At 38.0% G+C, this 27,856-nt stretch overlaps 1 protein-coding gene across 5 annotated transcripts in view; it reads right to left on the reverse strand.

The window, feature by feature from the left end:
- The window catches only part of LOC146004410 (protein FAM193A-like), a 78,769-nt gene that overhangs the window by 13,218 nt on the left and 37,695 nt on the right, over positions 1–27,856 (reverse strand). For 4 of the 5 annotated variants that reach the window (XM_083143254.1, XM_083143251.1, XM_083143250.1 and 1 more), the window contains 6 exons: positions 26,436–26,621; positions 20,261–20,406; positions 18,143–18,433; positions 15,305–15,659; positions 10,362–11,090; positions 4,953–5,762 (listed from right to left, as the gene is read on the reverse strand). In XM_083143254.1, the coding sequence (XP_082999380.1) occupies positions 4,953–5,762; positions 10,362–11,090; positions 15,305–15,659; positions 18,143–18,433; positions 20,261–20,406; positions 26,436–26,621 (2,517 nt within the window). The remainder of the gene's footprint in view (positions 1–4,952; positions 5,763–10,361; positions 11,091–15,304; positions 15,660–18,142; positions 18,434–20,260; positions 20,407–26,435; positions 26,622–27,856) is intronic. The other variant, XM_083143255.1, reaches the window with a different exon arrangement.

The raw sequence follows: 27,856 nt of genomic DNA on the forward strand, positions 1-27,856 counted from the left end.
TACTTGAGGCCCTGCTCAACATTTGGCCCATGCTGGCCAAGACCCTTTCAAAAATTACTCTGCTTTCAAAAAACTGCTGTGATATTTCAAAAGAAGAATTTTAAAAAATGGCTTGACTGGTGTGGGCGAAAAATCCAGTGGAGGCTAAATTTATAAAGATTGTTTTTTAATCATATTTTTCATTGATTTCTCTTAATACCACATGCCTACATTACGCTGTTAACACCTAGTTTTTAGCAAACAATATGTACAGTTGTAAACTATAGACTAGAATTATGAATTCTGGATGTGCTAAGCATAATCATTATATAAATATGTTAATAAATAAATAGCTTCCTGCATTCTGTTATGTTGTTCATTTCAAGCTCCAGTTCTGTGACCTATGCAACTGAACAAACATTTCTCCTATGCACCATGTAATTTAATTTGAGCAATTATGATTGATTATATTGTAAATGTCTAAATCCAGCTTGACGTTGTCTTATTCAGATATTAACTTTTCCTTTTCCTGTTCTGTGACCCATTGGCAAGGCACAGACGTCAGTAAGAGGAAAGATAGTAGTGCAGACTAGGGATGGCCAGATCCTTAGGATCCGGATCCGGTACTTTCGGATGCAGAACCAGAACTTTCGGATTCGGATCCGGATTCGGAATTTTCAGATCCGGATCCGTTTTGCCATCCCACATGCACTTCTTTGGAAAGTAAGAATGTGTTTACAACATACTGTTACCTGCTAATATACATATATATAGTGTGTGTGCGTGCGTGCCCAATTTGTAATTAATTAATACACTTACAAGGGAGGTCTAAGTCTCCCCCTCCGATTTCCATGAAACTTGGCAGGTGTATAGAGGGGCCCAGAGGAAGAAATACGTGTTTTTGTGTTTCAGCTAAAAAAAACTGTTTTAGGGGGCAAAAACCCCCTCAAAGGTCAAGATGAAGACAAATTGACGCCGGGATCTGACCCCCGTGTGCCACTCCGATTTCCATGAAATGGCGCAAAGGAAGAAGTACGTGTTTTTGTGTTTCAGCTAAAAAACAGTTTTAGGGGGCATCCCCCCTCCTCAAATGTCAAGATGAGGAGAAATTGAAGTGGGGATTTGACCGCAAAACCACGTAAATATGGCATAGGAAGAAACAGGGGGCATAGGGCCTCTCTATACACCTGCCAAATTTCATGGAAATCGGAGGGGAACACAGGGGTCAGATGATCCCTACTTCAATTTGTCCTCATATTGACATTTGAGGCGGGTTTTGCCACCTAAAACAGTTTTTTAGCCGAAACAAAAAAAACACACATTTCTTCCTTTGGGCCCCTCTATACACCTGCCACGTTTCATCGAAATCGGAGGGGAACACAGGGGTGAGATCCTCACTTCAATTTGTCCTCATCTTGACATTTGAGGGGAGGTTTCCCCCTAGAACAGATTTTTAGACGAAACAAAAAAAAAACAAAAAAAAACAAGTATTTCTTCCTTTGGGCCCCTCTATAAATCTGCCAAGTTTCATGGAAATCGGAGGGGGACACAGGAGTCAAATGCCCACTTAAATTTGTCCTCATATTGACATTTGAGGGGTTTTTGCCCCCTAAAACTGTTTTTTAGTTGAAACAAAAAAACACGTATTTCTTCCATTGGGCCCCACTATACACCTGCCAAGTTTCATGGAAATCGGAGGGGGACACTTAGATAACCTCCCTTGTTAGTCTTACACTTTGTAATTATATAACACTGCATATATTATAATATTTTATTTTAATTTTTAAAACTGTAACTGTAGAACAATTGTATAATTTTTGTATAACATTTCTATCTTGTTAAATATGTAAAAGGTTTCATCCTGGAATGGAATGTCTCACATTTATGTGTATTTCCATTTCCAATACATTCGAATGAATACATATTCGTTTCAATGGCATTTACAAAATCACCTCTGACATTTTATGTTAAACAAGTAAGATTAATTTTGTGCACGAGTGTGTTAGCCGATGCGTAGCAAAGTATTTTAGGAACAACACTTGAAAAAAATTATTGTAGGACTAACTAATGAAAAATTTCTTTGTAATCGAAGATCATAATACCTTTTAAGGTGTGGTAATATTGTAATGGGATTGAGATACAAAACTCTCGGATCCGGATCAAGATCCAAAACTTTCGGATCCGGATCAAGATCCGAAACTTTCGGATCCGGATCCAGATCCAAAACTTTCAAGGAAATCAAGCTGCCCGCCACACGTGAAGTGCAATATGTGATCCAATATTTGAATGTGCAGTATGTGTCAGCAGCTGACACTGTCAGATTGGTGAGGTGAATGGGGAACGCAGTGGGTGAACATCTGCGGTGGCTGACTACTTGGTCCATGCAGTGGAAGGAACATTACAGAGAACATACAATTCACCCTGTTGGCACTATCAGTGCATTTTCCACACATTTCCCACTTGCTACTTCATGAAATTGTTATCATCACAGGCGGCATCGTTCTACGATATGTTGAAAAATAGTCCCAGGTATGTACTTCAGTATGCAATAAAGTTTCACTACATTATTATATTTCTTAGCAAAGGTACTGGATGACCCTTGCAGTAACCTATGAAGATATGGTGAGCAGAAAAAGCACACATCGAATAAATGTTTACATTTAATATCCAACGTGAGAATTACAACCGAGGTGATACCATTATGATATGCAGTTACAAGGGGCAGGTCTAAAATAAGTTTCATAGTATCCACATTATTGAGGTGATGTCTGAATGGGGGACACAAAACGGTTCACAATTGAGCTACCACGATAACATGCATGCCTGCATTGAAGTGAAGTCATTGTGAACAGAGGTGTGTTACAGACATGGGTGATATGTAGGAGTTCTGCTGATGGGCTTGAAGGTGCAACAGCAATCCCCAGCAGGTTTCACGACACACTGGCACGACTGGAATCTGCCTATTGGAGAGGGACTTTCATTCTGAAGTTCGTTTTTTAGTAACAATGCATGTGCCACCAGGTGGACTTTCTTCTAATGGTACTGCAAAAATACCATATTTACGCATGTATAATGCGCAGCCTGGTTTTTGATGGGGAAAAGTGACAAACAATTATATCAAGAAATAGCCGTCTTAGTTGTAGGTCGTAAAGCTGTTGCCATGCAAATCAAGAGTGAATGACATCATACCTATTCAATGAATCGCCTGTTGCTATGTGGACCAAGAGGGGAAGAATATCACTTGTGTATGCAATGAGTTACCAACCCACACCACCTCTCCCCTGTCCCTCCACTGTGTTTAGCATCCCAAACCTTTCACTCTTTAACCACCTTATTTATTCTGTAATAGTAGACTGTGAGATAAAAATTACATTATGGATTTGCAGAGCTCAGGAAGTTATTTTCTATTATTTCTTGCCCAACAAATACTACTGATACGCATCCCATGTGACGGGAGGTGCATTCTCGAATTCCGCCAGAATGGCACTGCTTATCTTGATGTCACAGAACATTGCACTACAATGTGAAAAATCGTGGGAAATGGCCTTCAAACTTTTATACGTGGTTTCGCTCATTCCTTCTTTACTTTTTCTAAAAGAAACTTCAAAATATGTACTTTTTCTGTGACTAATGTAACATTTATACGAGGCACATTCAGGACCCTCAAAGTAGCAGTTAGCAGCACAAGATTTCTTCCATTAAGGCATTTATACACTACAGATATATAATATTATTTGGCCAGTAATACATTTTAATTATTATTTTCTGATTCCTTTCATATCAAGTACCATAGAAATCAGAACGTTCCTTCATTTTGTGACGAAATTATTTCAACCTCATTTCACATTAGTATCACTATCTTCAATGTAATACTGTTGCCATAATCAGAAACTGCTGGATTTAAGCTTTACAACGATATATAACATGATAGGGTTCAGTAAACATGAAAAATCAATGAAAGTGTCACAAAATCATGGAATGACCCTGTATGGTTTCATGTTGGCTGTCCAAATTATTCCGTGCACAGTTTTTGGGGAAAAACATTTTGGAAAAAAGTGTGCATTATACATGAGTAAATACAGTATTTTCAAACTACCTCTCATATATTAAATGATTAACCTCTATGTTTAAATAATGCACATGAACAAGTGTGAATATTTGCATCTTGTCAAAGAAAAAATGGATCATAGCAGGCAATTATCAAAACATTCAAGCATTAATAAGCCACTCTTCTTAATAATATACTTCATTGCTATATCATTCTGAAGATTTAAACTGAAACGAATTACATAAAAAATGTATGGCCTGATTCAAGGCTTGTGTATGCAATTCAAATGTTGCCAGTGAGAATAAATCATCACTTGAGAACTAGAAGAACGTAACTCCAAAAATTCAGTTTTTGGTTTTGTTTAACATATCTCTTCGGAAGTGCTCTCTATTTGGGGTCATATCTATGAATCTACAACTCCAATCCTTAGCAGTAAAGTGGAGTCACGTATATATCTGCAATTTACTAACTTATTTTGGTTAGACATATTCCTAACAATATATTATTTCCTCTCTCATGTTGATAAATTGGAATTATGTTCCTCTGGTTCTCACACGATGAAATGTTTCCTGCTGAATTTGACTTCTTACATGAAAAATAAACAAATCCACTTTACTTGTTTGGTTTCTGGACCAATGTATTGTCAAGAGACAATTAATGAATACCTGAAGCGAGTCACTGAAATTATAGGGGAAAAAATTATACTGGGTGTTTCAAGAAAAAGGTAACTGAACATGCTGTATTTTGGATACTTTCAGTTACCTTTTTATTGAAACACCCTGTATTTTGCAAGTAACATCGATTTGTTCTTTATTTTAATATAAGAAGTTAAATTTTAACCTTGTCTGTGCTATGGATTGAACAGATTTATTAAGAAATCTAAGATAAGCCTATTTGTAAAGTACAAACTAAGAAAGGTACTCACCAACAGAAAGGCAGTCCTCCATTCCAGGTTGGTTTGACTGACCCTTCTTCTTCTTCTTCTTCCTCTTAAGGGCCTCCTGAGAATTGGCATCGGACCCTGTCATTGCCGCCACAAATTCCCTCACGGATGACCTCGGCTGAACACAAGAACCGTTGTGAGCAACCACCTGCTGGTTCTTCTTGCTGCCACTGTCCTGCAACTTCGCCCTCGCGGTCACGACGACGTTCGCGGCCCCGGCCACGTAGCCGTTCTCCTGAGACACTCGAACCACTTTCGCGTTGCTAGTCACGTGCGCCACCACACCGTTCATTTCAAGCGCTTTGCTACGGAATGCTTCGGCATCACTGATGGAGAACCTGGGACCAACCACGTTCTCCTTTCCCTTCCCGGACTTCTTGCTCGGCTTGCTCTTCGCGACTTCACCGTTAACGTCCAGCTTCGCGCAGCCGTTCACTTGCTGCTGCTGCTTCCCGTTTTGAGCTACTTTGTTGTTTGACGGGCTGTTGAGTTTGTTTTGCTGAGAGACGTGCACGGAGTTGGAAGGTTGACGAGAATTTGCTTTTGATAATGTCTGTTGCTGCTGCTGCTGAGATTTGCTTTCCATTTTGTTGTTAACACCATTAATACTAACATTACTCTGTTGTTTCTGATTTGCTGGCTGATTGACTGTTTGTTGCTTTTGTTTATTGGAATTACTACTGACACCACTATTAGTTTGATTGACTTCCTGCTGTCCATTATTCTTCTTTTTCTTCTTCTTCTTCCCATTACTGCTTTGATTACTATCATCTGGATGCTGTTGTTCAGACTCTGAAAAGAAAAGGCCCAATTTATATTCAATGTATGTGCCAACGTATAAATACAATAAAAACTCAGACTGAAAATCAGAGAAAAACAAATTCATTGAAATATATACATAAGCAGGGGTAGAAAAATAAACGGCACCCAGTCACTATGGTTCCTCAAGTTTCAAATTCAGTTATAAATTCTAATTTTTAAATTTCGAGTTTGCTTATGGAAATTTCCTTTTTTAAAAAAGTAATGAGTATAGTATATCCTCTTAATAATCAGAATAATAAACATGCCATAATAAATTTCTGCATTGTTGCTAGCCGAATTTTAATATGGTAGAATGCACAGTTATTCTTGCTGTTATCAGAAGAGCCTTCTCCCACTCCGGTGCAAGAAATACAGTAATTACATTAATCCAATTTAGTATTAATTCATAAAAATAACTGTTTTAAGACCGCATTTCAAAATGTGTAACTTTATCTTGAGTGAATTCATGGCTTTCATAGTATACAGATATAGCTTTAAAATGCTGGCACCTGAATTATTTTAAGTTTTGTCTACCTCTGTATGTAAGCCAAATACAAGATATACTTCATTGACACTAGCACCACGAACCATTGGCGCTAGCCCCATGAACCATTGATGTGTGGTTAGGTTAGGCAAACAGTTAAAATTTCATGTCGTGGTAGTATCAGGAATATATATATTTGGTTCTGAAACAAAAAAAAAATCGTGAAAATACACTGTTTCCATTCCGAAAACTAACGCCTTATTTTCTTTTCTTTTGCAATTTCTATACGTTTCCGACAACTTTTAACTTCAGATTCGTGATTAGGAGGCCTCAATTAGTGAGTATGCCAAATATGAAGAAAATCGGAGAGGAGTCTGGTCATCTGTAGTCGTTCCTTAATTTGTGCTGAACAGGTGCAGAGAATTTCAAAGTAATCTATTCTGGGGCAAAACGCAACCATCTAGATGTGTCTGCCACTCCTCAAAGACATGCTAGCTGCAATCTTCATGCAGTCCTTTCAGATCTGCCTCCTCTTCACCATTACTTGTGACATAAAGGGTAAAGAAATAAGCCACAACAATGTAAGGAGGGTACGGAACCATTACTATGTTTCACTTAGCCAAGAACATAGTGACTTTCCATGCCACACTTTCCAAGCGTTATAGTGGAGTTTCTAACAACCTTAGTGAAAATATGTATACTTTTACGGATATGTGAGATAGGCTTTGTGAGAACAGGCACATAATTATCTCCATTAACAGTGTATTTAGTAGCCGACATTCTGTTAATAAGAAAAAAATATTACACCATTCCACCTTGTTTCTCAAACACTTCTCGAAATTATTTGAACCACTACTGTGCTGTACAACATGGCATCTCACATACTATCATTTCTGAATTTGGTTTCCTCTGTACAAACGGAGAACTTCAAAATCTCTCTTTTTTTTTTTAGGGTTATATTAAAGGCATGCATATTTTGTTTTTGACGAAAAAACGAAATGTCAAAAAAAAACATTGTAGTGTTAATTTTTTATGTTTTTGAAAGGTGAGAGATGCATTTTGCTACCATGTTTTGTCATGAAATAATGCGAAATAAACTTTAAACACGAAATTTAGGATTTATTTACCGACGTGATACCTTCTGAGGTCTAAATTATCCTGTGAGTTATGCAATTCACGGATAATTGATTAATTCTGCTGTTAATATTGGAAAAGCAAAAATGGACTCCTTTACACAGAAGTAAACCTAATACTCTGATAACTGCATACATGTGCTATTAGAAGTGAAATGTTAATTTTGTGTAATAATTGTAGTTTTTAAATCAAATTTAGGATTATTCACAATTTTAAAACCAAAATGTATTTTTATATACCACTTTTCATCTGATTTTTCACCACCACTATAACACTGAAATTTTATTTTATTTACCACTTTTCAACCAGAAATTGACTCTGTTTTTGTACTGAAATTTTGCTTTTTTATTTACCAAAATTATGTGCCTCTAGTTATATACAATGCAATGGATCAGAATAGTTATATTACATACTGTGATGTCATTTGGTTATGATAAGGAGCTTTATTATTTACGAAAAAATAACTTTCTTCTTTCTTTTGTAATTATTTTGATTTTCTAAATTCTACTGATCTAACTTTAGTTCCCTCAATTGCAGGCAGATGGTACTTTGGGAAATCTTTAGTGACTCATGTGGATAATTCACATATCGTCCCACATTTATACATCAAGATGCTAGAAGAGGCTTCCAAAGCATGCCTCTGTGTGCGTGATGGGATTATAGGTAGTTGTATGAATGTTCAAATATCTTATGATCCTAGATGGTGAAGTACAAAAATTGTGCATCTTGCACCTTTTTTTTTTAGTTCTTGGTACGGTATAATGGTTCAATGAAAACCACACACAGAATTGGTGAAGAATTAACGTTCATTTCTTAGTATGAAGAGAGCTAGCTGCACTGAGCATAATGCAAGGTGAAACAACATGCTAAATTTTGGTGGTACATAGATTTGGCAATTATTTACATTTCAAATTATTTAAATTTTATAAGCACATCGGTTGGCATTACAGGCAACTTGTCAGAGTGATTGGTTGTCTTGTATGAGTAAGGAAAGAGATGATGGAAGTGAACGGAAAGTGACAAAGAGGTGCCACTCTGGTATTTGACAGAAAAAGAACGCAAAATGTCAGTCAGGATTCACACCTGTGACCTTCCAAAAAGCATGATTTACCAAACGTCCACAAAGAGTAAATCGGCCAAAAATTCCGTGATCATGCCTCTGAATCTACTCGGACTTTCCCTGCCTAGACCCAGTTTCACGATTAGCCCAGTCCTAAAATAGAGGAACTAGGAATATCTCCTGGGTTATTGGCTTGCCAACCAAATATGAACAACATGCAACCAATGATAACAATGCCTCTTAAACAAGAGCTGGGGAAGCAGACATTTATTCATTCACCAGCCCAGCAACAAAAACCAACACCTAGATACAATAGTAAAGAAGCAACATGCTTAAAACTGCACAGAACACATCCACACACCTAACAATAGTAAAGACAGAACATTACAAATCAACGGGTGTTGGAACTAGCATGGACATCTATATCGCATGATCTTGCTCAGCTCCTGTTAACATGCAAATGTGTGGTGTTTAAAGTCAAGACTGTGAAAGTTTAGCTCATATGACTGTCCCCGCGTTGGTATTGTTCTACAATAGAATTTACAATCGACACCAATCAAGTTTGTACAGAATACAAGGATCCCAGGTTTAAACACTGACCAAGCCACAATTTCAGCTTTGCTTTTCAGAGTTGTTTCAATTGCAAAATGTAATCAAGGTTCTAAAGATATGTGAAGATATAAAATTGCCTAAGTTAGAAGGAAAACAACAACAGGGCTGCAGATTGAAAATTCGACCTTCGCGAGGTAACGTAAGAGAATGGTAGAAGTGTGAAGACAAGCTAAGCTACAGGAAGCTACATCCAAGAAGCAGGCTTTACCTAGGAAGCATCTGTTCAAAATGATTTTGAGGTAATTCCCATTATTTCTCGGGTAAATACTGATGTTATGTATATCATGTTCACTCGATCTGCCACAACCCTGCCACTTTGCTTAGTGATGCAAAACATTTCAATAGAAGGTGAAAAATAGTGGAATACAGTAATTTCGCTTGGTGTCATTGTAGCTGTCAGAATGTAGGTGTCAACACACACCATAGATTTTTGGGGGGCTAAAATTTCGGGGGAAAAAGTGTGCATGATACACATGTAAATACGGCGAATTGGTCAGCCAACCTACAAAAGAAGCAACCTATTACAATTGTTTCCTTAAGTGAAATGCGTAAATGTAAAAGTATCATGATGGATGTGGTAAATGCAGTTTAAGTATCACCTACATGAAGTTTAATGTTTCCACATTGCACAATTTGATAGTTTTTTCCGATTAATTAAAACAATAGAAAGCACAGCAGATGACACAAATGAGGAAACGCACACCAGTGCCACCAAACGGGAGAAAATGCTACTACTGCCACCTGGGAACTAACAAAGAAGTGACTTGCTAATCCTTGTGCCACGAATAAGTGTCTTTAACCCATCACTCTGCCTTCCGAAACCACAGTGAGTGCCACGGGTGACAGCTGAAAGCATTGCCACATCTTTTTCACTCTACTCGTCTATCGGCAGACAGCTGTCCTCTGGGTGTGGTCACTGTTCAAGGTGAGCAAGGGAAAAACATCAACTGATGCCACTTGGGGGTGGCAAGATGCTTGGCAACTCCGAACTAGCATCTCTTTGTCGGTGTGTAATACACCCCTAGAATTATGGCTGTGGTTTTCTCCCAGATTGGGGGAACGAAGGATGTTTAAGAAGGTCAAACAGAATACCATCTCCGCTCCACATGCCATAACCTTAGTGAACGAAGGCAGCGAGCCTTCGAAATTAATCGGAAAAGACTATCCAATTGTGCAATGCAGAAACACGAAACTTCATTAAGGTAAAAGTATAAGTTTCCACACACAAACACACAAGTGCACCCACCCTCAAACACACTCATCCACACTACTTCATACAGATTTTTAATAGGTTACTTACTCTTCCCATTCATATCACCAGGTCCATCCCTCAACTTTCCTGTATCAACAACGATAACATTCGGCCCGTTCAGACCAGCAGGAAGCCCCATTCCGCTACTTTTGTTGGATGGTGCAGACGATGGTGCAATTATGGCAGTAGCTGCAGCGTTTGGTTGCTGCTGCTTCTTAGGAACTTCCTGTTTTGCTGGTGGCTTCCTCTGTGGTGCGTTCGCCGGGCCTTCCACTTTTGTGATGGTTATCCCGGGAGGTAGCTTCAGGTTCTCTAAACTGAACGATTTTGATTCCACAGCGATCGAATTAGAGTTGGTTGCAGACGCTGGCGAATTTGGCAGTGGTACAGACCTTGATAAGTTCTTTATAAGGCTGTTGAACTTTGTAGCAGTTTCTTGAAGCTTTGGGCCATTGTTTACAGGAAACGAGTGATTTGTTACGGATACATTGGAACGATTTATTATGCTTATATTAGTTGCAGGGGAACGGTTAACAGACACTGTAGCCGGACTGGAAGCTGTGGAATTTGAACTCGTGGGAGCTTTTGAGGCTGTGGAATGTGTTGTTGATGCGGCCTGAGAATTATTTTTCTTTTTCTTCTTCTTGCTATTGTTACTAGTGTTGTTATTACTACTAGCATTTTGATTGTTCTTATTGTTTTTATTGTTTTTACTACTGTTGTTGTTGTTGTTTTGTTTTTGACTTGACGAGTCTGCTGATTCTTGTGCCTGACACACTGTAAAAGAAAGTGATGCATATGTTACAAGTCTGAAAAGCAAGTGGAATTCTGCCCCATATAATCTTCAGATTATCGTTTTAATTTTACCTCCTAGTTCTACGTGAACCAACTCTTCAATAAGCTAAGCCAATTTGTACTTTATATCTACTTCGTCTTTCGTTATTACTATGCACATCACATTACAACACAAGTGTTACATCTTACATGCATCACTCTTCATTTTACATTAATATACTTCTAAACTTTGTGTCAATTGAAACTGCACTGTTGCTACATAATAGTATTACCACTTTCCAACATAATTTACTATAGCATTCTTAGATGTCTTTGTACGAGGGCTGGTCAGGAAAAAAAGTTTACAGTTGGCATGATTTGTCAAATTTGGTGCATGTGCTGATACAATGCCTCTCTGCCCTGCCTGCCTCTGTCTGTGTCTCTCTCTCATTGCAACACTCCACGAAGGCATATAAAATGTGGAAGTAGGGCCCAACTTACTAACAGGCTTGGGTATTTGTGGAGGAGATGTGTTCAGCACCATGCTCTAGCTGCCTTTATGTCCCCGGTACCCATTTATTACAGGCTGGTGCAACCCCAGGGCTACTTTATGTAGGGACAAGGTTACTTTAGATCACCCATCCTGGGAAAAAAACCTGGATCTTCCCTACGGCCCATGACTTCAATAGTAGTTCATTTGAAAAACTGGCCATGTGTAACGGTGAGGTTAGTAGATTGATATTACAGGCCAAACATCAGATAATGGCAGAGATTCATAGGGAACTGGTTGGCATTTACTGTCGCATGTCAATGCAGTAAAACAGCAAGAGCAAAAAATCAGGTGAAACCAGAGCTTGCTCGGTATCTTAGTTGGTAGACCAATGGTATGCCAGAGACCCAGATTCGAACCCTGGTCGAGCCTTCATTTTTGGCTGAAACTGCTACATTTACTGTCATGTTGTGGTGTCAAGCCTGTGTTCTTTCAAAGTAGGGTGCAAGTGGAGTGGGATGAGATGGTGTGAAAAATCAAAACCCCAGACACAGTCGGTCCAGCTCTAAGGCAGCTGACATGGACTGTGTATGTGTGGAAGAGTGCATTCACCAAGGTAGAAGGAAAAATAGTGATCCATTGCATCATGTCTGGACCATGGTTTGAGAGCAATGAAGATGTGAAAACTTCGGCTTCAAAATGGCTCCAACAGCTTAACACCAGTTCCTGTGCATAAAGAATATTCAAACTCAACTCATTTCATGCTGTGATAAGTGCTTACCTCGGTCAAGTAGGACCACTTTTCATTCCACATCATCCAGTGGCATGCCCAGGTTTTTCGTAAGGGGTTACGTATACTTTCCCTTTAGTAGTTCAGTCCTCATTATACTTTAAATATGTTTTGTAAACTTTTCCCCTGAACAACCCTCGTAATAGCATACAATGTTAATTGGTCATTAGAGTACTGCATACGACTACTTCCACTCGCTTGTACTCGTTTGAGCCCCCCCCACCCTTTCGTGTGTGACAAAAATCGTAAACATAATCACGTACATATATATCTGCCTTGGCAGTTTCAGCCCACAATCACCTGTTTCATTTTCATATATTGGTATGATAGATTGAACTACATTTTAACATGGAGATTTCAATTTTACTGCATCTTTCACTTCACGATCCATATTTAAGAGCCCACTACCAAGACAAATTACAGTTATATGCATACTACAAGGCTACGAGTGTATACCACTAGTTTGGCCTGCTCGAGCCAAGAAGCTCTCAATTCTGTACCACTATCTAGTGTTGTTTGTGCGAACTATTTGACGCTCGAGCAAAATCCTCTCCCCGCAGCACTCTATTAGACATTATCCATTGTCTACTATTACTTATTCTAGCACTATGTTAATGAGAGTACCTCTTCTTACATGTTCAGGTGACAATTTTGTCTTTTGTTAGTTAGGGGGAGTTGACACTAGGATGGACCTGTGATATACTACATATCCTGTGCACTGACCAACAACTCCATAGTGCCCCAGGAATGCTATACTAACTACCTTTTGTTACATTTAGTTACTACGCATTACTATTTCTTTAGGAGGTGAGGGGAAGGGGGGCATCTTTGCTTGAATTCTCTATAGGGATGGCTTACAGGATTTTGGGTGTAGGTTATTAAGTCTAATTGTACTCCTTGAAATTCTTTCCATGCATGTTCAGCTAACTTTGACTTTTCCGTCTCTCTTTTCCCTGTATTCCGTGTTCATCTCTCTTCTTCTCTAAAGGGTGTGCAGATTCTCCTATGTAAACTCACTTGCATTCATATGCTATTAGAATAAGTACATAGTATAGTTTTTTAAGTCCACTTTATGCACAGATAAGCTAATCGAGACTGGATGTTAAGTTTTAATATGGGATCCGAAACACTATGTGACCTTACCAGATACGTTAGAATAGAACGACTGTCCCTAACATTCAAACGTATATTGTATTTCCAAATTTTAAAGAGAATTAAAGGTGTTTCACATAGTGCTACTATGATGATGTACTGCATTGAAAAATTGCAACTACAATGTTGCTACAGTAGAAGATTGGAGAAGGCAACTACAAGAGACCTAACCTCTACACTTTGACAGTGTTTCAACAATAGGAATATCCCTGTATAGATATATAGCACTGCTACAAAGGACAACTGGAAAAGCTAAGGAATAATACTGAAGAGACGGGAAACTACAGCATATTGTGGTACAAACAAACATGGTCACCAGGGAACAGAAAATTTGATCATTTCAACCATACAGGGTTATTAAAAAACAACTAGACAACACGGAGGAAAAGTAATTAATTACTTTTGCATTTCTTTCTTTGGGGAAAGATTTGGTGTTTGTCCCACCCCTTCCAGTTACCTCAGAGGACTTGCAAGGATGTATAACTGAAGCCATGATAAATGTTCATTGGGAGATGCTGGGGAAGGGGAAGTATGGACTGAATTCGATTCTCGTTTTGATGTGTGTATGGTTTCCCATGCACCCAAGTAACAAAGTTATGAAAAATGCCAACCAAGTAAGATTTCTGCCTTACACATACATGCCGACTCAATTACACCTTTTTGCAACAGGGACAGTGATTTTGCTTCATCTATTTAAAAATCTTTATGATCGGAGGGCCCTAACTGGAGACTGCCAACAAGCAATATTTACTTACGTGAAATTTAGAAGATTTCGTACTTCCGTGTTGCACAATTTAATGGTTCAATCCTATTAATTACGAAGATCCACTGTCTTCATTCACAAAGGGTACGGCGTTTGAAGCGGAGATGGTACCGCGTCACTACATTGTTTGTTCCCGGGCGGCGGTGGTTGCGATTTTTTTTCGCAACCACCGCCGCCCGGGAACAAACAATGTAGTGACGCGGTACCATCTCCGCTTCAAACGCCGTACCCTTTGTGAATGAAGACAGTGGATCTTCGTAATTAATAGGATTGAACCATTAAATTGTGCAACACGGAAGTACGAAATCTTCTAAATTTCACGTAAGTAATTTTAAACCGCGTTTACCGCAATCACCATGAAAGCAATATTTAACCTTTACATACTTTCATTTCTTGACCAAATAAAGAAATGGGTCAGATACCTAACCAGGACCACAAATATTGTTTCATTTTATATAATCTTGAAATACACAATGATAGGGAGAAGAGATTCATACCAAAAGTTTCTTTTAAGTCCACATTATGCTCAGATTAGCTGAGATGGGACCTACAGTTTAAAGTGGGATCTGAATCACTAAAATGTGCCTCCAAAGGGGAACCAACCCGTGATCCCTTAATTACAAAGCAACTGTGTTATTACGATGCAACCAGGGAGGTCGAACTTCGTATCTGCTTGATTAATTTCATTCATTTTACATCACTTTTCTGCCACTTTTGGCTAATCCCGAAGATGAGGATGAGTGATGATATGATTAAACTGATGAAGGGACACTCACAAAGAACACCCATGACCAAGCTGTGATTCGAACCCGGGACCCCATTTGTAGCATGCTCTGATAACCATTCCACCATGGAGCCTGGCAAATTCATATTTGCATTTTCACACACGGACTGTACAATTTACACAAGATCATTACAAAATTGTAAAATATTGGTCCAGTTGTGTATATGAAGATTATACACAAAATGTTATGAAGCCATGTATAATACTGTATTATGTACGTAAAGAAACAAGCAGTTACCTTGTCCGTTCACAAGCGTGAAGAGCACTTTGTCTTTGTCCGGAGTTTCCCCTTTCAAGGTGATTGTCACGGTTGGCTCTGCACTATTTGGTTCCATCACACGTTTAATGGTGACCATCTGCGGTGGTTTGTCTGACGTTGAAGACACGGGCGTCGAAGGATTCCCATTATTCCTGCTTTCCTTCTTGACGTTCTGGTTCTTGACAGAGCCTTGAGTTTTGCTGGGTTGAGGTACATGCACACCAGATGAGGGAGGGTTGACCACCGTGATTGTCACCTCTGGAGTTTTTGTCTGCAGCTCTTCCAGCCTCTGCCTCTCTTGTTCTTCCTGTTCCTTCCTCATTTTCTTCTCCAACTGGAATAAAGATCAACAATTGTTTTAATTAACAAAGTCGGTGGCAATAAATGGTAAAAATAAAAATCCCAGAGTGAAAATAGTGATAAACTAGGGATGTACCGAAGCCGATTACAGATGTATGAAAATCGGCAGAAATTGACATATCGGTATCGGAATCGGCAAAAACCTGATATTTAAACCAGTACAGATTATACCAAAGTTTTACCTTCTAACAAGTTATATATTCTAGTTTTGTAAGATTTATTGAAAATTTGGTTATGATTCGTCATTATTGTAGAGTTTTTGTAATAAAATTATTGCAAACTCTCATTAAGAGGATCAACCTAACTATAAATTGGAAATAAAACTGTACATTGCTGAACCAGGATCTGCTGTTGTATTGGAAATTCAAAAATGAGTATTCAAACCTGAAGCAAGTGCTGAGAAAATACTTGAGCATACCTGTTGAATCAGTATTCAGTGATTGAGTGTTCAGTGTTGCTGAACAGATTTGTGATAAGAGAAGAAGTAGGTTACTTCCTGAAGTGCTTCCAAATCTTGTATTTCTGAAGTTGAATCTGGCAGAACAGGAATTCATTTTGCATTTCAAAGAACTGCTTGTGTACTAATGTTAAATCTCTAGGTTCACATAACCTTTTGTAGATGCAAATGTACATTCGCATCTCTTGAGAAGTATATATGTATATACATATGATATGCAATAGAAATGTACATAGCAAATTTATTTTTGTGATGCAGAAAATAACATCCCATTTCTGTTTAATAATTTTACGTATCAGTTCCAAAAATTATCGGCGAGTACATCGGCATTGGTAAATTTTCAGTTTAGTCACATCCCTATGATAAACGATAAAATAATTGAAGTAACAGACTTTGTATATTTGAGAAACCATATTTCACAGTTCGAACACCAAAAAGATGTTGAGAAAAATTTAATAAAATGTAATCGATTGAATAAAATTTTGAAAAACAAATGGGAAAAGAAAATCAAATAAGATGCCATCAAAATTTCAAAACCGGCTCTTCTATAAGGTAGCAAATGTTGAAACTCTTCATCAACATGATAAAACTTGAATAAATTGTTCACAAATGAGATTTTTGTGGTCTTGAAGCAGCATAAACTTACGAAAATGAGAAGTGAAGAAATCCCAAATAAATGGAAGGTCAAAGCAGTGGTGGAATAAATTTTAAAATATCGAAGTGAAGATATTAAATTACAGGCCAAAAGAAAAAAAAAAAATTGAGAAACCATGCTGATGATGGAATGATCAATTTTTGTAGTCTCGGAATGGGTTTTGGTGACCCAAAGCTGGAAGAAGACAACGACTTGTTTTAATTCTAAACCTGATGACAGGGACAGAACAGAGCCCTCCTGACCTTGGACCAGTACACTGGCCATCTCTTGCAAGCAAACGTGTGTGAACAAAAGAGAATAGATTTCCCAATATTTTGGCCTTTTCAGGTAGTTTTGAAGTAAATTTCCAGACCATTCTGCTAATAACCAAATCTTAAGCGCAAAGCTGAAATTGCTAATCAAGAGATTGAAGTTTATACAACATTTAAAAAAAAAACCTCTTCCATCAAGAAGATTTTCAAGAAAAAAAAAATAGAATTAATTTTCATTAGCAAATCTGTTAAAAAAATCTCCCAGTTTTCCAGGTTTTTTGGTGTAATTTTAATAGGGATGGGGCAGATTAATCGGTACTCTATTTGCATTGACTGATACAGACATACTGGTTTATCAGTAAAATATCTAACAATTTAGTGCAATATTGTGACATTTCCGTATATTTTTATGGGTATAAACATATATTTCCCTTCTGTACTTTTTTTTAAACAAAAATAATACTTAAACATGCAGCTAACTTCTCTTGCATTGCAAAATCTTGATTCTTCTGGCAACAACTATTTATTAACCCCTTAAGTGTGGATGGCATATATATATGCCCTCCGCATTGTGCTTCTGTAGTGTGGATTGTGTATATATACACTTTTGTTTGTTTTCAACTATATTCGATTTACTGTGGCGTATATAGTAACACAGACGTTTGGTGAGATAGTTCTAGCTGCAGTAGAAACATCACCAAACCTGTGTGACTATATACAACACAGTAAATCGAATATAGTTGAAAACAAACAAACAAAGCGTATATATATATACCTTCTGCACTACAGCAGCACAATGTGGAGGGCATATACTGAATTTGACAAAAAAAAACTACATTTTCCAGTAGCGACTTCAACAAATTCCACACTTAAGGAGTTAAGGAGGTCAATGAACCATTTGGAACTTTATATCAGATTGGTTATTGGAATGTGTAAATTTTATATTGGTACGTTGTCTGTATCAGGGAAAATCCATATCTGTCCATCCCTACTCAGCTGGGTTTTCAAAGACAAAACTTACCACTTGCTCCCCCCCTTAAACAAAATTGCCAGCACAAAAAAGCCAGCTAAGTAAGTGTGTGCGAATACCGTACCTTCTTCTTTTTCTGCTTGGCCTTTTTCGCAGCCTTCTTTGCATCCGTACACCTCCCAGAAGACGGGCTTCCTTCGATAAAATCCAGAAGAGCTTTAAGGTCCCTGGTGTCATTCTCAGGTTTCGGGCCATCCTTGTCTGCCTCTTTGTCCTTGGACGAAGCCACGCTGTCCGCTGCACCAGGCGTTGACGATGCATTCCCACTTTTACATTTTGCTTTCTTTTTTGTCAGCAACAGCCTCAGTCTCTCCCTCATCTCTTGATAGTTTCTACTAACTGGAGCCACGGATGGCTGCAATCAAGAAAAACAGCAACACATAAACACTATAAATATTGGTACTTACCGAATCCTGTAAAAAAATGTAAATTACTTCACGTCCATTTCGTGGAAAGAAAGAAAAAAAGATGATAGCAAATGTAATAGCCATCTCACACTAAAGTGGGAAATTCCACTTCACGGAATAGTGGAAATTTGTATTTCACCACAAATACACAGTGTCTCTCAATAAAAAAGTGATGGACTCTCTCTCCAAGCTACCAAAAGTGCCATCTCTGTATTGACTTATGAGTTATGTACAGACAGCTTTCCTGCTCACCATAAAAATTTCACGGTGCAGGCCTGTGCAGTTATGACGTGAAATGTAACTGTGTTTTGTACCTATATAAAAATGCCACGATGGAACAACATAACACGAAATTATGTTTTAAATTGGGAAAAAAGTGTGACTGAAATTATTCAAACTGTGTATGGTAGTGAAAGCATAGAAGACTATCGACAGCAAATCAACTGGAAACAAAGATAGATTGATTTGCTTTATTTTACTTCGCCTTTTGTGCCACTTTTGGCTAATATGCGAAGATGGGGATGAGTGATGATGTGATGAAATTGATGAATGGACACTCACAAACATCCATGCCCAGGCCTGATTCGAACCCGGGACCCCTGGTATAACTTATCCCTCATATTGTTTACATGATGTAACTTAGCATTTAATTTATGGCATTACTTTCAAATCCTTGCCTTAGCATTGTATAAATAGTTGTTAGAGTTTTGTGAACTTAGCCAATATGACTGTAATATAGAAAGTGTTGTACAAAAAGATATTAAGTCAAAATGTATCTTTGCGGCACTCAAGTATGAGTGAGTGCACAATGTTAACTCCCTAAATGAAACATTTACCTCTTGCATTATAAATTATTTGTTCGTTATATTAAATTTTATTAACTAATATTGATTAATGAGGGTAAAAGAAGTCATTTTAATTTGAACATAATCATTCATGAACACCTACGGTTCTGGAAAGTTTTTGCACTTTGGGTACTGGACAGATTCCTGCTCAACTGGCACAAAAGATTGCAAATCTGCAATGAGTTACAGGAACTTTTGACACGAAAGGCCACTTTTCTCATCAGGTCGTCACCTGCAACAAAACATGGGTACATCATTTCACATCGGAATCAAACTGCACATGAAAGAGTGGGAGCATATGGACTCACCACCTCTAAAACATTTTAGGCAGCTGCATCAGCAGGCAGTCATATGATAATACTTTTTGGGACTATGTGGTAAAATTCATGTGGATTTTCTGTCCAGTGGTGTAACCAACAGTGTTTACTTCTATCTGGTTCTCAAAGATGTGAACAATGCTCTCCCAAAAGGCCTGGTTTGATGCATTCTGTTTCTGCAAGACAATGCAGGCACACATACTGCCCACTACATGGACTCGGCTGGGAGTTACTCTGACATGCCCCTTACAGTCTGGACCTTGCTCCCAGTGTAATTCACCTATTGGACCCTAAAGGCATTCCTGGGAGGTTTGCATTTCAGCAAAGATGAAGAGGTGAATCAGGCAGTCTGATCATGGCTCTGGCATTCTGAGAAATATTTCTATGCCTCTGGTATCCAAGGACTAGTGAATGCTGAGATAAGTGCATTAGTGTAGACGGGATTACATCAACAAATACGGTTCTTTTTCTACATGTTAAAATGTGTTCCGTTATTCTGAAAAATCAAAAGTCTCTGTTTGACTTGAATACCCCTCATATATATAACTATTGTGATGACAAATGTAAATGACAACAGATACTTTCTAATATAAGATCAAAGATAGAAACATACCATTCCATGACCAAATACTTCACAGTAACAACAATCACAATGGCGAGAATCCCTTTGAGTGGATGTTGTTGTGGAACTTGACCGTTCTGAACAGGTGTCATCCTGACTGGATGAGTCTTCTAAATCAACCACTTCACTGTCTGGATCTGAAAGAGAATAAAACATATTCCATGTTATAACATTATGGCTGAATGGATGTAACATTTTACCAACAAATTGAACTTTCGACAGGTTAAAACCTAAGTGTTATTATGGATTTTTTAAAAAAGAAAACATGAAATGTTGGTTTACCCAGTGCAATGTTCAATTCTGAAGATTTCAAAATATAACCTCAACAAAACACACAAAGGTGAAACATGTAGGTCAAAAATAGCCCCAAACATGCATGGAATCACAGAATTCAATTGAACAGAACTACACAAATAAACAAATTGGAAACTGAGGGAAATCAAAGACAGCTTTCATAGAAATGGTACAACACCCTATAAGTATGGGCATGCATATTTCGCTTTTGACACGAACATGAAATGTTAAATAACACATTGTAATGTTAATTTTTCATGTTTTTGAAAGGTGTGATGTGCATTTCCCTACCATGCTTTGCCACGAAACGATGCGAAAAGAACTTCAAAATGCAAAATAAACTCAAACACCAAATTTAAGGTTCATTTACCGATGCGTAGAGGCATGCATATTTCGTTTTTTTAAGAAAACACGAAATGTGAAATAACACATTCTAATGTTAATTTTTCATGTTTCTGAAAGGTGTGAGGTGCATTTTCCCATCCGGTTTTGTCATGAAATGAAGCGAAATGAACTGAAAAATGCATATATACCCTTAAACACAAAATTTACAGTTTATATACTGATGCGACACTTTCTGAAGTCTGAAGTATCCTGTGATGAGAGAAGAGGTGCTCTCTTGAAGCGTAATGTGAGAATATATATAGGTAAAAATCCCAGACAATGGACAATGTTCACTTAACATTGCACGCTTACTTATTCATATTGATGACGTTGTTGATGATTTCAGTGAAATTCAGTCTTCAGGTTTACCACTCATTTTGGCTAACAAATTTCATGGCTTTCCAGGCAATTTCGAATAAAACATTGTCAAATCATTCAGTGGTGTTTTAACATGCTAATAACCAAGATTTAACCTTTACAGTCCCAATCGATCATGTGTTGACTGATGGCATTTTTGGCCACAGTCCCCATTTTTGGCCACAGTCCCGGTTTGTCATACCTTGACTGATGGAACAGAACCTTTTTTCGTCGCCTTGCAACCCTGTTCATTTTCTAGGCTCATGACTCGAAATGCGTGGAACTTGAAACCAAAAGTAGATATGCATCGACAGCAATGCTGGTGCTCTTCGACTTCCTAACGACGTCAGCAGCAGCTGCTAAATTTACACCTCCTCTTTGTCGATTTAGTAAAAGAGGCATCGAATGACAAAGCTCACAGAAGTGAGTTGGCGCCGTTGTAAATGCTTGTTTACAACGGTGGTTTACGATCTCATGCCTTGCAGGAAAGAGACTTATGAGGAAATCGTTTGTCTATTGTTTTCCTTCTCAACATGCCGAAGCAGGTCATGGTCGGAGGGGGCACTGTTGTCAAAAGTGTTTGTGGCGATAACTTTTCAGCGGGTGAAATGGACTTTGCACAATCCTTGCTTCAGAAGACAACCACTCCTCCTTTGGAGGGAAAATGAAAGGGGGGAGTAAAAGGTAGGATTGAGGCTAAAAATAACTCTTCTAATTTTTCCAGCTGACTGTCCCTTTTATTTTGAAATGGATGTTACATTTGAGTTCACAGAGGTGTTGCAGTAATGTAAAAAAATATTGTGCATGTTGCCAACCCTTGTCAAAAATAACTCATGCACTTAGTTTTTTTCATTCTTTTCCTTCGGATGGCAAAAAGGCATTAGGAACAAAATAAATATTGAAATATAATGTAGACATGTGGTTGCAAATAGGACATAGAATTTGTTCCTGTCCCATGTCGAAAATAACTCATGCACTTCATTGTCTGTGTTGTCAACCCTTGTTGAAAATAACTCATGCACTTAGTTTCTTTTTCATTTTTTCTCCGGATGGCAAAAGACATTAGGAACAAAATAAATACTGAATTATAATGTAGACGTGTGGTTGCAAATTGGACATAGAACTTGTTCCTGTCCAAAGTCTCAACAGGGAGGGGGGTGGGGCAAAATTTTGTCTTTTTTTCTTTTTTAATTTTCACATTTGAAGCTACGAATAATAACAAATACATACAGAGAGCAACACTTCATCTTTTCTATGTTAAAGTACATTTTATTCTTAGTAAAATGTTTCATGTTTCACTACATTATCTGCCATAGAAGGAAGCTATAACGATTTTTGCTAAAACCTTACAAAACTCACTTAAATACCCTGGGACAGAGGTAAAAACTGCATAAGCGCCACGGGACTTAAAGGGTTAAGTATTAAACTCCACTTCCTTTTCAACAGAATAAATTTTAATCAATATTGTTCAAAGATATCTATGATGTTCTTAAACGTTCGCACAACCACTTTTTCTAGATGCAAAATCATATAAATCTCTTATTTTAAGTGGTTTTATTTTTCCTTCAACGTTTCATCCTGGTTTCCCAGAACTGCCTCGAGTTTACACCAAAATAAACATCGTAAAAAACAACCTTACATGGCTAGCCACTCTACACTTTTCATGTAGTAGCTCTACATGCGACTAGCCACATAAGGTTGTGTCTGTGTATGTTCATGTTGGTGTAAGCTTGAGGCAAAGTTCTGGGAAACCAGGACAAAACGTCGCAGGGAAGATAAAAACCACTTAAAATAATCAAATTACATTATTTTATTTCGCATCCCGTAAAGAATACTTGTTCAAGGAAAAAGTGAGATTTATTTCATTCCATTCATGTGAGAATGTAAAAAAAAAAAAGAGAGAAATTTAAGACTTCTCCATTTCTTGGGCATATTTTAAAAATTTACTGACATTTTTCACTCATAGGTTGGCTTCCCTGATTTTTCTCTGGTCCTTATATTTCCCCTTCTTTACTTATCATTAGAGGCACATATTTTTGGTAAATAAAAAAATCAAAATTTCGGTACAAAAACAGAGTCAATTTCGGGTTCAAAAGTGGTAAATCAAATAAATTTTTGGTGTTATAGCAGTGAAAAATTGGATCAAAAACGGTATGTAAAATGACATTTTGGTTTTAAAATTGTGAATATAATCATAAATTTGATTTCAAAACTGCACTACACAAAATAAACATACAGGAAAACCTCGTTAATACGATATTGGTTAATACGAAGTACCCTTTAATCCGAAGTTCTTCCTATTCCCCAGCCGATAAGATAGGATTTATAATGTATTTTAGTACGGATAAATCGAAATACGGATAATTTTTAATACGAAGTTGTATACAAGACCCTTCCGCAAATCTGGTTTCGCTTAATTCGAAGTAGACACCTGAGTAAGTCGACAAGAGAAGATCGAATGTGGAGAGAGCTTGGACGTTATTTTAACTTGACCTTGATATGTTTCCTTGTCCTTTAAGAGCTGCTGACAACTCGAGGGAAGCAGCCCGAAATGCCCGCTGGACATTGGCATTCTTTGTCAATGTGCATGGGAGGTCAAGCTCTTTCCCCGCTGAATGCGCCACCTTGGAAATATTCACCAGTGCTAGATGAGAAATGCGAGATAAGATCGCATGAATGTTCCAAAATACAAGACGCGTGGTTCCTGGAAGTCTCACCCATCTGTCTAGCTCTGAGATCGAGATACAGCAATTTCCCGTGAGCGAGCAACTTTTGGCCTGGTATCCGACAAATTCCGGTAACCACTTTCATTAAAAGCGTGTTCTTTGTGCCCTGTAGAACTTCATAAAAAAAAAAGGGAAACTGTTACAGATAATCAAAGATGCATATGCCGACTAAAGATCGTCAACCCGCTTAATGCGTTGTCATCTAGGTTTCCCGCTTCATACGATTCCCAACTGTGCCCGGTATAAAATTTGTCAAAACAGTGTTTTGTTGTCTGAGTGACTTCTCCCCTTTATCTATCAGCAAACAGGGGGCAAAGGGAGGGGGGTCCATTGCTAATTGTTTCGGCCACGATTTTCTTGCTCGTGTGCGCACACGGGCACCTTTCCTTTGGTGTATAAAAAAAAGGAAACAGTTCTGAATACCTTCTTTAAAACGAACAAAAACAGCATGATAAGTAAAAGAAAAGTGACCACCTTCCTTCTCCTACAACAGCTCATTATCCGCCACTGGTGTGCATGGTAATGTGATAATTGCAGAATTCAGGTCCATCTTTCTTGTTTGAATGTAGCTGTCTGGATAGGAAATATTGCCCGTATTATTGTCTGTTGCATGGTAAAAGGTAATGCAAGGATCATTTTTTTTTTTCACACTGCTGATAAAAGTTCGGTCTTCGACAACTGCAATATCTTTAAAATGCCGATGATTTCCCTTCTGCCACCTGCAGCTCTAACTTGCAGCTGGTGCCAGTGTTTAGGAAAGCTCTCGCTTGCCGATAACTGCAATGACTCATCCAGTGCGAAGGAATAAGCTTCATTGTTTTGAATCTCACAAAGCCATATAATCCCCTCTTTTCTTCATTAGCGTGCTGCTGTTAAAAAAAACAATAAAAAAAACACAATGTAGGAATACAAGAGGAAAAGTTTTGGTGGAGCGAGTGTTTGACCTCCAGAATACTCCTGAAACCTACAATAAATTGTAGATTTATCTGAAAATACGCAAGTTTCATGAAGCTTGTTTGTAGTTCATTTTATGCTGATGAGCTAAGCGGGACTAAATATACAGTTTAAAGTGGGATCCAAATCAGAGTGATTATCGAGAGCGGCACTGTTTAATGTGTCCTAGGATACACATTCGGTGCAAACAGATCGCAAGTTGTGTGTTTACTTTTTCAGAGTGGATTACAATGCAAGTTGAGGAAGAGTTTGAACTGATCCCTGGAAAGGGGGAGGGGGAGGGTGAATATGAAGTTAACTGAAGCAAAGAATACATGACTTTTTTTACGATGTGTTTTAGACAGCCAAACCAGAACGAAATTTACAGTCCCGATGTTTTTGTTTTGTTTTGTGCCAGGGAAAGGTTGTGTTCTCTCCCAAGAGAATCTTCTCTTACCAGTTAATCCTGTAAGGGACAATGTTCTAGTGAACGCACATAAAATCCAATATTCATTCTGTCCGATTTCTCCAGTCTTTTGCTCGCGCCAGTGTGACTACTGTCAAGATTCTTCAGAGTTTCACTTCTTGCAATACACTAGATTGTTTTCCTTTCTGTAGGTCTCAGTGCAAACGGGTTTCTTATGAACTAAAATTGTAAGAATTTCGTGGAAGAGCAACAACTTTTCACAATTAAAAGAAAATACTGTTTTTTATAAGACTTTATGTCACAACATTCATCCCGTGCACAACCGGTTGTATAACTAGGCAGGATAAATGGTGTTAACCATCTCCTTGGAATCCTTGTGTCCGCGTTAAGCTCCGTGTTCTCATTTTGTGTAAAATTTTTTACACTTTCTTTAAAACGTACAATATTATTATATAGTACATATAAAGCTTATTTTCTGAGCTACCACCAAGTATAAAACATCCTTTGTGGGGGTAATTTATACTCTACTTTATTTACACCTGAAAACAGGCACCATCTTGAAAAGTTTGGATAACTCAAAGTCGTTTAATACGAAGTTGACATTTTTTGGTCCCTTGAACTTCGTATTAACGAGGTTTTCTTGTATTCCTTCTAATAGCAGATTTATGTAGTTACCAGAGTATTAAATTTTTTCCAGTGTAAAGGAGTCCATTTTTGCTTGTCAAATGTTTACAGTAGAATTAATTTTCCGTGAATTCATAACTTGCATGATAATTCAGACTTCAGAAAGTGTCATGTCAGTAAATAAACTCCAAATTTCATGTTTAAGAGTCTATTTAGCACTTTGCAAGTTCATTTCGCATCATTTCGTGACAAAACAGGGTGCGAAAATGCACCTCACACCATTCAGAAACATGAATAATTAACATTATAATGTGTTATTTCACATTTCGTGTTTTCGTTGAAAACGAAATATGCATGCCTCTACTTATCATTTCTGCTGGGGATATTAAAGAGTACCGACTAACTCCAACATAGAACTTACACTCTGTCGAGGACACTCGCTTGATGGGCTCTATGCTACCATTCTTTAGACCTTTGTGGCAGGCGTGTTGTGGTACTTTTGCGGTAGACGACGTTACACTCTGATGTGATGGCTGAGCTTTGTGGGGAACAGTGGAAGCTGCTGACCTTACAACATCTGGAAGTGACTGGTGCGAATGTGTATGTCCTGAAAGAAAAAGAAAAAAAAGAGCACATATAAATCACCATACTTCCTAACATATTCATTTACAAACAAAAAAAATGTTACCCAATAATAATCTCAAAAGTGAATTGTGAAACAGAAAACTTTAATTTCAAATTTAATGACTTATGATCAGGGTGCAGACCAAAATAGGAAGTGGGCATGAATGTTGTGAACTTTCTTAGTCATTTACACACTTATTGACTTACATGTTTGTATTTTTCTTATTTCAGTGCCACTTTCTGTTACTTTTGATTAATTGCAATGATGAATGGTGTGCACTGCAGAGAGATAAGGCAATATAAGATAAAGTTCTCTGTGCACTTTGCACGATGCCATGAGGCATATATAGGGGGATGTGAGTATAAGGCTCCACACATTCTATCAATCTTGGCCATTTTGGAGGTGATGTTATCAGCACCATGCCAGAGAGATAAAGTACGGGGGGAGGACCAAAACAGGCATTCTTAAGGTAAGATTATGCAAAATAGGATTTCATATAAGTAGCTTGAAACAAGATATGGTATGAGAGTCACTGGTATGAGACTGAAAAATTCCTTTTGAATGTCTATCCATCATTTCTTGCATTTAAAGTTTCTCGCTACAGGATCCAGTAAAATGCATAATGAAAATTGCACTGTAGGAAGTACCATAATTATCACATGGTTCAGATAATTTAACAATGCAGAAAAATAGTGAAAAAAACTGCACATAGCAGAGATGAATTAAACGAAAACAAGAATGAAAAGAAAGGCTATAGGCAGGACAGATGGTCTTGACCACTATATTGATGTCTCTGGATGTGGATGAGCTACAGAGTACTATAGCTCTTTTCAGTTCTTATGGCGGGCGCTCTAAAGCTGGCAGGGGAAGTGGGGAGCGGGGAAGCGACCAATCCAGCACGATAAGAAACGTAGCAGCCAGCAGAACGAGTTTCACGTAGTACTCGTGTCTCTCGGAGCCACTGCTGTTGTCTGGTTGGTCTGTTGCGTAATCCCCACTCCCCACTTCCCCTGCCAGCTTCTAGAGTGCCCGCCATAAGAACTGAAAAGAGCTATAATTATGATCACGTTTATCCACATATTGGCTACACTATTCTTTTTACCCAAAACTGGACAGAAAAACAACAGAAAGCAGCTTATATTAGAAATTACTAAAAGTCACACTTGATTTCAAATAAAGCAATTTCTTCTTAATTAACATACCCTAGCTCGTAAGAA

Source organism: Lepisma saccharinum, chromosome 21 (assembly GCF_977018435.1).
Source record: "Lepisma saccharinum chromosome 21, izLepSacc3.1, whole genome shotgun sequence".
Lineage (NCBI taxonomy): Eukaryota > Metazoa > Arthropoda > Insecta > Zygentoma > Lepismatidae > Lepisma > Lepisma saccharinum.